The sequence below is a fragment of the Lissotriton vulgaris genome, chromosome 1_1 (assembly GCF_964263255.1).
Source record: "Lissotriton vulgaris chromosome 1_1, aLisVul1.2, whole genome shotgun sequence".
Taxonomy (NCBI): Eukaryota; Metazoa; Chordata; class Amphibia; order Caudata; family Salamandridae; genus Lissotriton; species Lissotriton vulgaris.
The window spans coordinates 201,723,107-201,737,244 of record NC_141685.1 but is presented as its reverse complement, the minus strand read 5'-3'; the positions used below and the strand labels follow the sequence as shown (position 1 = coordinate 201,737,244).

Below are 14,138 nucleotides of genomic sequence, written 5' to 3'. Positions count from 1 at the left end.
TCCTTGTGGTTCACTTCTTACTTGACACAACAGCCTTCCCATCGATCACATCTCTTCCAGCAAGCGTTCATCTAGGGATTTTTGTAATAACATAAACATATTTTAGGAAACACTTGACAAGTGTTGATAGCATGGTACTAAATTACACTTGTTTGCATTTGATATCTGTTGTGTGTTACTCTGTGGCACTTTTGTACCACTGATTTTTACATATTGTTCTTCTTCAGATTTAAAAAGGAAGAGAAAATGTTCCGAAGCCTCCATCAAAGGTATGGTATTTTCTTGTAATACTTTAAGGAAATCATCTCAATTGTTACATTACCTTTGGCTGATTCTGACTTCTAAACTAGGTTGCCAAAAGGAAATTACGTCAGATCACGCCGGTAAGAACTTTTGACTGATGTGTTCTGGCATCTTGAAGGTTATTGTGGCACTGGCAGGGAGATTACAGCAACCTTTTCTTAAGGGACAATGGGCAAGCGCCTGAGTGACCATGCCCACGTCCTGCAGGGAGGGGGACTATTCTTGTGCCATTTGCACACTGCAAGGGATTTTTGAGCATTCATTTGTCCGCTGTCCCTGAGCGAAGCTTGGACACACTCCCAACACTCAGACATGGAGGGATGGCCATCTGATGCCTCCTTCATTAGTACATTTCTTTTTCTCAAGAGAACCAACATCTTCCTTATGTTTACAGAGTTCATCTTCACATAAAATCCAATTTGGGTGAGAAGCCAAATTTAGGCAATTAGTAAGTCAGTAGGTTACTCAGTAGGGGTCAATCAGTCCTGTTAAGAAAATTGAGAACGGGTCAGAGAAATATTGAGGTGATCTGTGTCTAGAACGGGAGATTATTAATTAATCTCAATGAAAAGAGAGAGTCCACACTACTCCTAGAGACAGGGTTCAATGTACAACTAAGTATGTCAACAATAATAATCTCTTGGAGAAATCAATACATTCAAGTCTACCGCACTCCACCTCGTTCAAAATCAAACACTCCTCAACACCAGTCTTTAAAGGAAACCAAAAGGCAATTCTTGGAAATCAGTTTAATATAACATTCAATAAGAAAACAATTGTACACTTTTATTAAATTCATATGTTTAAAAACAATCTTAAAAATCCAATATTGAGAAGTATTGCACAAATATCACATGTGCGCTATATCAAGAGACAACAAAATAAGACGCACACATTTGTCATTAAATATATGTTAATTTGAAGGCATCAATAAGACAATTTATAATGTCTAAGCATTTTTCAACATGTAACTCATCGTTCATCAAACTAAACAAAAAAAGGAGAGGCGTTGACATGTTTCGGTGGATTGACAAAGTAGGACCACCTTCTTCAGGACAAATATTATATTCCTCTAAGCGAATATGCAGTGTTCTCCTACTATTCATTAAGATGAGACGCACTGAAGACCAATAATGCTGGTCATTGCAGATCAATCCTTAAGTCCTTATGTAAGACTTTATCATCTGTTGCTCCCATATGTATTAGGAATATGTAGTTGTGTGTACGAATACTACTAGATCTCACGTAGTTATTCTGTGAGCACACTGCCATTCACTGAACTCCTATGTCTTTGATTCAAAGTCCAGGTTCCAGGACATGGTAATAGGGATTAACAGCCCTCCAAATCCCTCAAGATGCCGCCAACCACACTTGCAACATTTCCGTAGATGTTGATATTTTACAGTGGTATGTGGTAGCTCATCCCACGCCCTCTCTCATTTCTGCACTAAAGAGAGAGGACGTGGTAAGACCATCGTTGTACTGTAAATCTTTGGGTAAGTCGAAGAAAAAAGCAAAAAATCCAAAGGGTACTCAGGCCCCTTCTCGCCACTCTTGAAATCCTGAGTAGGCGTGATGGTAGTGTTATTCCTCTTGATCTTGCTCCCACAGTAAGTCGACTTTGGGGCTAATCTTGCAACTTGTCCTGGGATAATCTGAGTTTCCGGGACTGCCTGCGACACCGAGTTAGATCCAAATGTTCTGTAGGTGTCATGCTCTTTGAATCCCTTTTAACTCCCTCTGGCACGCCCATAGACTCCAAGGAGCCAAGATGCTCCCCATCTGGAATACCACTGGCGGGTTTGCCCTCGGCCCCAGTGGCACCTTCGAAAAACACATCTGGGTCTCCCCTTGCTCCTGTTTTAATTCTATCCGTTGGTAAATGATCCACGCCAGTACCCGCAACATTGACACAGACGTGGACTCCATCTGCACCATAGGATGAGATGTCCATTGAGCTTTCTGACTCAGGGTCACTGCGGTTATGATAGCTGGGATCTGTTTTGATCAAACCGCAACTTGAACTGCTTGACTTCCTGCCACCACAAGTAAGATCCCATACACTGCATTCCTTGTTTTGTACTGATTCTGAAAAACATTATGATGCAGATTATGAAATCGGCCACACCTTACACAAAGAGAATTTGTATGATGACATCCAAGGGCGTCAACACCTCCCCTGATTCTAGTCTACTACCACCCTAGATCCTGCGGCTGAAGAAAGTGCTTCCTTCACAGCGATCATGCAGATTGCGACCAAAGTTCTCGATATCCAGGTTCCCATCTAAGAGTTCAAAACCAATGTCCTGATCAATGTTCTTCTGGAGGGGCAAACCATCACTGAGCACCTTCTCCCGTTTTAATGACGCACTTTGGGATACACTCTTAGGAACCAGTACGAAACCTTGTTCTGGCATCCCCAATAAATCGCCAAATTGTGTGACATCACCGTCCTACACCAGGTGACCACTGATTCCTGTTTTTCGGGAACAATCACTGAGACACTGTAGGGAAGCATCGACTTTGTGTTTTAGCAACAATTCAGCTCAGGCCCTAGCAAGAGCTGGGAAGTTCGTCAATATTATTTTAACTACACTGCATAAACACTTTGCATTAAGAATTTGATCATGATTTTATACATTTTAAAAATTTCATTTTAATATGCATTGCTATGTTTGTACATTACGGTTTTTATTAACTGTATAATAATAAAGTAAAGTAAAGACCCTGCACTTTTGTCCAGTACACTTCGCCCAAGAGCTTAGTAGTACAAGCATCTACTAGTTGGACAAACCTGAACACTTTTTCCAGCCACTCCTCTAGAAGTCCAAAAGAGTGGAGACTTTTAGGAAGAGAGAATTTTCTTCTACCAGTTTGGCCCTCAGGCCGGTTAATGCCAGTGGATTGCTAGGCTGCTATACTCGCACTCTTTGGAAGTGCTCCTTACTGTCCTAATCCAAGCTATACAGGACAGTTGTGTTAAACATTCATTGTGGCTTGGACGCTAGTGAATCCTTTACGTGGTCATTGACACCAACATCTCCATTTGCGGCCACACCCGGCTGCAGTTAACAGGTTTTTAATGGGATGTCTAATACTTTCATGGACATGCCCATTGATGTGACTTGCCTTTTCGAGGATATGGCAGATTCCTCTATGGAGGAGTTCAGAGAGAGCAAGGCCACTGCACGCTCCCTGGGCTTATCGTCCTCCTTTGCCTGCTTCATCACCCTAGTGTTCCTTTCATGATTTTGGCAGAGGTACCCCATACCGGGAGCCAAATCAACCTCAGCAAGTTGCCTGGCAGTTTCGACGCTGTGGTGCTCACTTACCCCATGGTCAAGGTCAGCAAGACACCCAGCCCATTGCCCCACCCTCCTCCCCACAGCCTCACCTACCAAGAGTCTTTAGCTTTCACTTAGTAGAGCATAGCCACCTGTTTGGAAGTAAGATCCAAGTATTCTTGCTGGTTTGGCAGACCATAACATCCGACAGGTGGGTCCTGCAATAGTCCAGAAGGCATATACCTTGCCATTTGTTGCTACTTTGCTGCACCGTCCACCGTCCTCAGACGGCTGACCGATGCCCATCTGTCTGTCTTTCAGCAGAAAGTGCAAGCCCTTTTGGCAAAAGGGACTATCAAGAAGGTGCCTGTGCCAGAAGTGTGTCATGGTGGTTACTTTCTACTGCTAAAGAAGGATGGAGGCCTTTGTCCAATTTTAGACTGTGAACTCTCAATTCTTTTCTCCAGAAGGAAAACATTCAAAATGCTCACCCTGTCCCAAGTATTGTCTGCCCTCAGCCCTAGAGATTAGTTGGTGGTCTTGGCTCTGCATGATTCTCGTTTCCATATACCCGTCATACAAGTCCATCTACATTACCTGTGGCTCATGGTGAGACAGGACCATTTTCAATTTGCTGTGCCCCCCTCTGGTCTTAAAAGCCCTACTCCGGTGTTTACAAAAGTGATGATTTGGTAGCAGCACACCTTCAGAATTTTGGGGTCCTAGTCTCCCCCTACCTCAACGCACGGTATTGAAGGTATGCTCACCCCAGGCAATTGTCTACCACTTCTAGACTGTTACAAACCTTCTTTCATGTTTGGGTATCACTATCAATGTGCCAAAGTCATACCTGAGTCCTTCTCAGACTCTCCCCTTCATATGAGCTATTCTGGACACCGTTTGTTTTCATTCCTTTCTCCCCGAAAAGAGAGTTCAGGGCATTCAAGCTATGAATCAAATTTTTCGTCCTTTGTCACTGATTTCAGTGAGGTTGATTTTGAGCTTGGTGGGTCTGAAGGTCTACTGCATTCTGTTGGTCAAGCATGCCAGGTGGCATCTGATGACTTTGCCATGGGATCTGAAGTCTTAGTGAGCCCAACATCAAAGGGACCTCTATAACTTCATCCAGATCTCAGAGGGGACTGCAAGAGTTCTGCAGTGGTGGTTGCTGGACTTCGATTGAATCAGTGGCAGCCCCCTCTCCCGATCCAAAGCTGACGGTGGTGACCTGTTGATTTATTTCCGGGCTTGGGCAAACACCTAGGAGAGGTTGAGATCACAAGTCTCTGGTCTCCTGCAGAGTCCATGGTCCATATTGACCTCCTGGAGCACAGGGCCACCCACTTGGTATTGAATGCCTTCCTTCTATCCATCATGGGAAGGCTGGTGAAGGTGCTTGTGGACAACAAGACCATCATTCAGTATTGCAACAAGCAGTGTGGAGTAGGGTCCTGGGCCCTGTGCTAGGAGCCACTATACCTCTGAAGATGGCTGAACCACCAAGAATCTTACTGGTGGTGAACCACCTGGCAGAATATTTGCATTCCAGGGCAGACAATCTTATTTGTCAATGTTTAGCACATCACGAGTGGTTGTTACACCTGGAGGTGGTGCAACGTCTCATCTGTGAATGGGGACCTTAGCTCAATCTATTCCCCACCGCCGAGAACGTGCAATGTCAGAAGTTCTGCGCACTAGAGTTTTCAAGGTGTATCTCACTAGGAAACCCGTTCTGCCCAGAGTGGAACTACTGCCAATACTTCTTCTGCCCCTCGTTCTGAAGAAGATCAGTGTGAACTGGGCCCAAGTCATCTTATTGGCACCTGATTAGGCGTGGAGAGTATGATATCCATAGCTCCTAGGCTTCAGCATCCGATCAGGCTGTCCATTCACGAAGATCTGCTGTTGCAGCAACAGGATGGGGTTCTGTCCCTGGGCCTTCACAATCTCCACCTTCATGCATAGAGATTCAGTGGTGACAGCTGAACACCTTTGACCTTCCTCCAGAGGTCAATCAATCAATCAATCAATCAATCAATCAATCAAAGCATTTATATAGCGCACTACTCACCCGGAGGGTCTCAAGGCGCTAGGGGAGGGGGGGTCCGCTACTGCTCGAACAGCCAGGTCTTGAGCTGCTTCCTGAAGGCAAGGTGGTCCTGGGTCAGGCGGAGGTGGGTCGTGAGGGAGTTCCAAGTCTTGGCGGCCAGGTAGGAGAAGGACCTTCTTCCTGTGGTGGCTCTTCGGATGCGGGGGACGGCGGCGAGGGCGTGGCCGGTTGATCGAAGCTGGCGTGTGGGAGCGTAGAAGTTGAGGCGGCTGTTGAGGTATCCTGGGCCTTGGTTGTGTAGGGCTTTGTGTGCGTGGGTGAGGAGACAGAAGGTGATTCTCTTGTTGACCGGGTGCCAGTGCAGATCTCTTAGGTGTCCGGAGATGTGGCTGCGACGGGGGATGAACAGGATGAGTCGTGCTGAGGCGTTCTGAATCCGCTGGAGTCTCTTCTGGAGTTTGGCAGTGGTTCCGGCGTAGAGGGAGTTATCGTAGTCCAGACGGCTGGTGACGAGGGCCTGGGTGACCGTCTTCCTGGTCTCGGTGGGGATCCACCGGAAGATCTTACGTAGCATGCGCAGGATGTTGAAGCACGACGAGGAGACGGCGTTGACTTGTCTGGTCATGGAGAGGAAGGAGTCCAGGATGAAGCCCTAGTTGCGTGCGTGGTCTGTTGGTTTGGGTGCGCTGCCCAGGGCGGGGGGCCACCAGCAGTCGTCCCAGGCGGAGGGTGAAGATCCCAGGATGAGGACTTCCGTCTTGTCCGAGTTCAGTTTCAGGCGGCTGTTCATCATCCACTTGGCTCCGTCTGTCATCCCTTCGTGTAGGTTGGCTCTGGCGGTGGCGGGGTCGTTGGTGAGGGAGAGGATCAGCTTGGTGTCGTCGGTGTAGGAGATGATGTTGAGGTTGTGTTGGCGTGCGATGGCTGCGAGGGGGCTCATGTAGACGTTGAAGAGGGTTGGGCTGAGCGAGGAGCCTTGAGGTACGCCGCAGATGACTTCGGTGGCTTCTGATCTGAACGGGGGGGGGCCGACTCTCTGTGTCCTTCGGCGTGGAATGAGATGATCCATTCCAGGGCCTTCTCCTGGATTCCGACGTTGCTGAGGCGCTGCACTAGGGTGGCAGACAGTGTCGAAGGCCGCGGAGAGGTCTAGGAGGATGAGGGCCGCTGTTTCTCCGTTGTCGAGCAGGGCTCGGATGCCATCGGTGGCTGCGATCAGGGTGGTCTCGGTGCTGTGTTTGGTCCGGAAGACAGACTGCGAGAGGTCGAGGGATCCGTTCGTCTCGAGGAAGGCGGGCAGCTGCTTGTTGACGGTCTTCTCGATGACTTTTGCAGGAAACGGGAGCAGCGAGATGGGGCGGTAGTTCTTGAGGTCGGTGGGGTCGGCTGATGGCTTCTTTAGTAGAGCGCTGAGTTCCGCGTGCTTCCAGCTCTCCGGGAAGGTAGCGGTGTCGAAGGAGGTGTTGATGATGTCCCGCAGGTGGGGTGCGATGACAGCGTCGGCCTTGTTGAAGACGTGGTCAGGGCAGGGGTTGGTCGGAGATCCGGAGTGGATGGAGTTCATCGTGCGGATGGTGTCTTCGGTGCTGATCGGGGTCCAGGCGCGGAGGGTGGTGGTGGGGGGCGGTGGTTCAGTCGTGGCGTGCGTCGGTGGAGTGCTGAAGCTGTTGTGTATGTCCACGATCTTGTTGTGGAAGTAGGAGGCGAGGGAGTTGCAGAGGTCTTGTGAAGGGGTGATGTCGTTGTTTCCGGCGTTGGGTTTGGAGAGCTCTTTAACGATGTTGAAGAGTTCCTTGCTGTTGTGGGCGTTGTTGTCCAGTCGTTCCTTGAATGCAGTTTTCTTGGTGGCGTGGATCAGTTGGTGGTGTTTTCAGGTGGCGAGCTTGAGGGCAGTCATGTTGTTCGGTGTTGGGTCTCTGCGCCAGGCTTTCTCGAGGGCTCGGCAGTTCTTCTTGGAGCTCTTGAGTTCATCGGTGAACCATGGGGCTTTCTTGCTGCCGGGTCTGCTAGGCGGGTTCTTCAGAGGGGCGAGGTCGTCTGTGCAGTTGCTGATCCACTTCGCTGAGGTTGGTGGTCGATGTCATCTTGGCAGCCAGGCGTCCTCGACAAAAACTATATACTCCTTTTGTTGCAACAGATTTGTAGTTTGCTGCAGCACACACCAGATTGACCCTTCCATGCCAAGTTATGAGACTTTGTGTTTTTTGTTTTGTCTCTTGCCCAGAGCTTTGCTTTGGGCGCAGTTAAAGTGTACCTTTTGACTCTATTGGCCTTTTTTGGTTTCTGTATCACCCCTTGTTACGTCTCGCGCCTAGCGTTGCTGTGCACAGCACTGCTCGGGCAGCGAGAGATTTATTGGGGCAAACGTCCTTTTTGGAGAAGGACATTTGCTCCCGCCCATGCTTTCTATTGGGCAATGTCGATATATATGTTAAAGCCTGGCTACTTATTGCTCTGCAGGGTTTTTGGTTACCGCCCTGTGGCTTTTTTGTGCACACCCCTGAGACAGGGGCGTAACACAGGCCTCCGAAGCCCATGCGGTGCGGGGGGGGCCATACCTCTAAGGGGCCCCCTCGGCACTGCACTCTGACCAGAGAGCTCCTGATTGAGCCCGGAGGGGGCTCCTCTAAGTACCGTGCAAGGAGGCCCCCTCACTTTTCTTTACGCCAGTGCCTTGAGACATGGAGTTTACTGCATCTCTCAGTTTTATGGTTCTTTCCCTATCTAATGGAGTGTGTCAAGGCAAGGTTCAGGGAGAGTTTAGCAGGGCATCTGCTTTCAAGGCCATCATGAGCCAGTCCGACTCTCTTATTGGCTATGTATTTCTGATCACGCTGCCTTCATGCCGCATTCTGCCTCTTCTCTCATCCTTTCTGTGTCTCCCCCGCCCTCCCACCTTCAGCCTCTTCCTCCGCAGTCTTGCGGCGGACAGGCATTCCGAGGACACCTGTTCCCAGCACTTCTCCTTCTCTCCCACTTCTTTTGTGTGCCGTCATATACTCCTGAAAGAAGCGTTTATTTTCTGCGACAGTGTGGCAAGTTTTGCAAACCCTAGGGTACTGAGCGGTTGTCAGCTCTCTGTCTACATTGTTTGAGGAGGCACGGAGAGGAGTTTCAGAGACGCACTAAAGTCTAGCCCCTTTTGTTCTCCTCGCAGCGTGCCACACTCCTTACCACGTCCCTGCGAACATCGCACCAGCAGGGCGGGAAACACTCGCGGCTGCGGGCGGTTTGTTATCACAGCTGATCGCTAATTAAGTTTACCCGAAGGCGTCTGTAGGCACCATGAATTTTCTCACCTTGTTCATCCTTGCAGTAATATTGTCGGAATCATGGACTTTACTCTTCGTATGGTGTGAAAATGGATACATAGATGTAATTGACAGTCACTGATTCGATTTCCAGCAGAGTTAACACAGACCTTTATATTTCTGAGGTTGTTAACATGAGTTTTGGCAGCATCCATAATTTGTGTCAAGATAAGGTTCAGGTTGTGTTGGAGGACAACGTAAACATAAAAATGTGGGATATGCAATACATTATATTGAAGGCATCTCATGTTCGTGCCCCTTACCCACCGAAGGAAAGAGCTCTGTGCAACCTTATTTTGCTGCTAAAAAAGGAGTGTGTAAAAGCTGCAGACTTTTCCATCAACTAACACAGTGTGTAGTATGAGGGCCGCAGGACACATTCTGGGCAGAGGGGCCCACTGCTCCCTTACGGCTCAATCGGCCTTATCAGGGCTTTAAGTGGGATAAAAAAACGGGGGGTTCTCAAAGGGGCGTGGCAGTGTAATTAGGGGCGTGGCTTTAAAACACTTATGCTAAAATCTGTGTTTAGCATAGTTTGCCGCCCGACTTGTATTTTGCTGTTTCTGCCATTGCATCCAGGTATGTGATACAACAATTAACATCGTACCTACAACAAGTAAGGGCTATTGGCTTTGTCAATTGTTATTAGTTGCATAAGATAAATAAGCTGCAACTATGGCTTGTTACATATAATATTGAAAACGCTTCCAATTTTAGCCATGGTGAACCTACCACAATGTTGCTGCTCTTGCGTTTCAGAAAGAGAAGGGAAATCCAGAAAGAAAATTACTCTTAAAGGATTTTCCTTCCCCCACAACGCTCACCTGGCATGACGTCATGCCGTAACTTCTCTGCTAGTGAAAAGTGAGCAGTGTGGGCAGCGCACATCCATGTGCCTGCTCGCTCATAACGGGTCTCTATGGGGCTGTTTTGCGCCTTTGCTCTTTTTTCCGGACTAGAGGGACAGCAAACTGCTGTCACTGAAGTCCGGAAAAAAACGGACCGTCTGTGCCAGCGCACAAAACAGAGCCCGATAGAGACCCGTTTCGAGGCCTCTTTTAAACAAGCATTTACAATGCAATGGTTTTGCCTTTGTTAAAGTTAGAGCTATTGGCATTGCTCTTGACATTATTTTTATTTATGTTTTTTTAACATAAATAAATGGCATTGTCATTTACAATGCCACTAGCTTTATCTCTCGCAAATGACACACACAAACACACACAGAGCCCCCCCACACACACACCCACACAGAGCCCCCCACACACACAGCCACACAGAGCCCCCCACACACACAGCCACACAAAGCCCCCCACACACACTGCCACACAAAGCTTCCTACACACACAGCCACACAAAGCTTCCTACACACACCCACACAGAGCCTTCCACAGACACCCACACAGCACAAGCAGGCAACAGGGGCACACGGAGGCACAAGCAGGCAACAGGGGCACACGGAGGCACAAACAGGCTACAGGGGCACACGGAGGCACAAGCAGGCAACAGGGGCACACAGAGGCACAAGCAGGCAACAGGGGCACACGGAGGCACAAGCAGGCAACAGGGGCACGAAAACTGAGGCACAAGCAGGTGACAGGGGCACGAAAACTGAGGCACAAGCAGGCGACAGGGGCACGAAAACTGAGGCACAAGCAGGCAACAGGGGCACGAAAACGGAGGCACAAGCAGGCAACAGGGGCACACAGAGGCACAAGCAGGCAACAGGGGCACACAAGTCAAGTCAAGTCAAGTCATAAAATTTGTATAGCGCACTACATACCCAGAGGGTTTCAAGGCGCTTAGGAAGGGGAGGAGGATTATTTGTCAAATATCCACGGTTTAAGCTGCTTTCTGAACGCTAGGTGATTCTGGGTGAGGCGAAGGTAAGCGGGGAGTGAGTTCCATGTTTTGGCAGCCAGGTATGAAAAGGATCTGCCTCCCATGGTGGTCTTGTTGATGCGAGGAACAGTGGCGAAGGCTTGGCTGGAAGAGCGAAGTTGGCGGGAGGGGGTGTAGAAGGACAGTCGAGAGTTGAGGCAATCTGGTCCGATGTCGTAGAGTGATTTGTGTGCGTGGGTAAGCAGTCGGAAAGTGATCCTCTTATTGACGGGTAGCCAGTGGAGGTCTTTAAGGTGACCAGAGATGTGTTCGTTGCGTGGGATGTCTAATATGAGCCTGGCTGAGGCGTTTTGGATTCGTTGTAGTTTCTTCTGGAGTTTAGCGGTGGTACCTGCGTAGAGGGTGTTTCCGTAGTCCAGTCGGCTCGTGACTAGAGCGTGGGTGACTGTTTTCCTTGTTTCGGAGGGGATCCAGCGAAATGTTTTTCTGAGCATGCGAAGAATGTTAAAGCAGGAAGAGGATACGGCGCTGACTTGTCTGTTCATTGAGAGTGAAGAATCCAGGATGACGCCAAGGTTCCGTGCGTGGTCTGTCGGGATGGGTGCTTTTCCGAGGGCTTCCGGCCACCAGGAGTCGTCCCATGCAGAGGGGGATGTACCTAAGATGAGCACTTCTGTTTTGTCTGAGTTCAGTTTCAGACAGCTTTGTTTCATCCATTCGGCGACTTCTTTCATTCCTTCGTGTAAGTTAGTTTTGGCGGTGCTGGGGTCCTTGGTGAGAGAAAGGATCAGTTGAGTGTCATCCGCGTAAGAGATGATGTTGAGGTTGTGTTGGCGGGCGATGGCCGCGAGGGGGCTCATGTATACGTTGAAGAGGGTGGGACTGAGTGAGGATCCTTGAGGTACGCCGCAGATGATTTCAGAGGCCTCGGACTTGAATGGTGGGAGGCGGACTCTCTGGGTTCTTCCGGTGAGGAACGAGGTGATCCATTCCAGTGCTTTTCCTTGGATTCCGATGTTTCTGAGGCGTTGTAAAAGGGTGCTGTGGTAGACTGTGTCGAAGGCTGCAGAGAGGTCGAGGAGGATGAGGGCGACTGTGTCTCCATTGTCCAGTAGAGTTCGAATGTCGTCTGTTGCTGCGATGAGGGCGGTCTCAGTGCTGTGTTTGGCTCGGAAGCCAGATTGTGAGGGGTCGAGTGATTTGTTGGCTTCGAGGAAGGCGGCGAGCTGGTTGTTGACGGCTTTCTCGATGACTTTGGCCGGTAATGGAAGAAGCGAGATGGGGTGGTAGTTTTTGAGTTCGGTGGGGTCTGCTGTTGGTTTTTTCAGAAGGGCGGTGAGTTCAGCGTGTTTCCAGTCTTCTGGGAAGGTAGCGGAGTTGAAGGAGCAGTTGATGACGTCTCGGAGGTGCGGAGCAATGACGGAGTCTGCTTTGTTGAAGATGTGGTGAGGGCATGGGTCTGTGGGGGATCCAGAGTGGATGGAATTCATCAGGCGGATGGTGTCCTCAGTGGAGATTGGGTTCCAGGCGTTAAGGGTGTTTATGGGGGGAAGATGGTCAGCAGATGGTAGGGTGGGTTGGCTTCCGGGTTGGTTGTCAAAGCTGTTGTGGATGTCAGCAATCTTGTTGTGGAAAAAAGAGGCTAGGGAGTCGCAGAGGGTTTGAGAGGGAGTGATGTCGTTGGAGTTGGCCGAGGGGTTGGAAAATTCCTTGACGATGTTGAAAAGTTCCTTGCTGTTGTGGGCGTTGTGATCAAGTCGATCCTTGAATGCTGTTTTCTTGGCTTTTCGGATCAGTTGGTGGTGGGTACGGGTGGCGCTTTTGAAGGCGTCCTTGTTGCTGGTGAATGGGTCTTTTTTCCAGGCCTTTTCAAGGGAGCGGCACAGTTTCTTGGACTTCTTGAGATCATCGTTGAACCATGAGGCCTTCTTGTTGCCAAGTTTGTGTTGACGTTTTTTCAGTGGTGCTAAGGTGTCGGCGGTGTTGGATAACCAAAGGGTGAGGTTGGAGGCGGCTTCGTTGGCGTTAGAAGAGAGGGCTGGGGAGGTTCGAAGGAGCGATGCGGAGATCTGATCCGTGGTGATTTTGTTCCAGTTTCTTTGTAGAGTTGGTTGGAGGTGGATGATGGGTTTCGGCTTGTTGTAGGTGAAGTGAACGCAGCTGTGGTCAGTCCAGAGGAGATCCGTGGTGTGGCTGAAGGAGACATGGTTGCTGGAGGTGAAGATGGGGTCGAGTGTGTGACCTGCGATGTGTGTGGGGGAAGTGACCAGTTGTTTAAGTCCGAGGTTGGCGAGGTTGTCTAAGAGGGTGGCGGTGTTGCGGTCGTTGATCTTTTCAAGGTGGAACTTGAGGTCTCCCAGAAGGATGTAGTCTTTGGAGGGGAGCGCGTGTGGGGTGATGAAGTCCGTGATGTCTTCACTGAATTTTGTGCGGGGTCCTGGTGGTCTGTAGAGGCACAAGCAGGCAACAGGGGCACACGGAGGCACAAGCAGGCAACAGGGTCACGAAAACAGACACAAGCAGGCAAAAGGGTCACAAGCAGGAATTGTAATTTAGACGGGGCTGAAGTGGAGAACGGTCAGTAGGGAAGTAGTGCGGCTGGTGCAGTGGTACCAGGCCGAAAGGTGAGAGGGGCAGTCTGCACCCCAGTTTGGACAGTTTTCACTACCTAACAGGGATTGGGGGGAGGGGGGCGTACTTCTTGCTTGCTTTAGGGCTGTTACTTCGAGGACGCAGTGCACGCTCTTGCCTGCTGCCTGCTGCCACCAGGACACGACAACAGGCAGGGAGAGGACAGGCTGGGAGAGGGCAGGGAGGGGACAGGCTGGGAGAGGGCAGGGAGGGGACAGGCTGGGAGAGGGCAGGTTGGGAGAGGGCAGGCTGGAAGTGGACAAGCTGGGAGAGGACAGGCTGGTAAAGGTCATGGAGGGGACAGGCTGGGAGAGGGCAGGCTGGAAGTGGACAGGCTGGAAGAGGACAGGCTGGGAAAGGGCAGGGAGGGGACAGGCTGGGAGAGGGCAGGCTGGGAGTGGGCAGGCCGGGAGAGGACAGGCTGCGAGAGGACAGGCTGCGAGAGGGCAGGCTGGGAGAGGACAGGCTAGGAGAGGACAGTCTAGGAGAGGGCAGGCTGAGAGAGGGCAGGCTGAGAGAGGGCAGGCTGAGAGAGGGCAGGCTGAGAGAGGGCAGACTGCGAGAGGGCAGGCTGCGAGAGGGCAGGCTGCGAGAGGACAGGCTGCGAGAGGACAGGCTGGGAGAGGGCAGGCTGGGAGTGGGCAGGCTGCGAGGGTTTAAGTGTGCATGTCATGCTGGATAGAGCAATGCACCAGTCTAACCTGACAAGCACAATTC

The 14,138-nt window shown here is 50.2% G+C and overlaps 1 protein-coding gene across 1 annotated transcript in view; it reads left to right on the top strand.

Moving 5' to 3' along the window:
- The window catches only part of LOC147740871 (NACHT, LRR and PYD domains-containing protein 3-like), a 237,581-nt gene that overhangs the window by 15,521 nt on the left and 207,922 nt on the right, over positions 1–14,138 (top strand). The window contains exon 3 of the mRNA XM_086952174.1: positions 228–269. Coding sequence (XP_086808300.1) covers positions 228–269 — 42 coding nt within the window. The remainder of the gene's footprint in view (positions 1–227; positions 270–14,138) is intronic.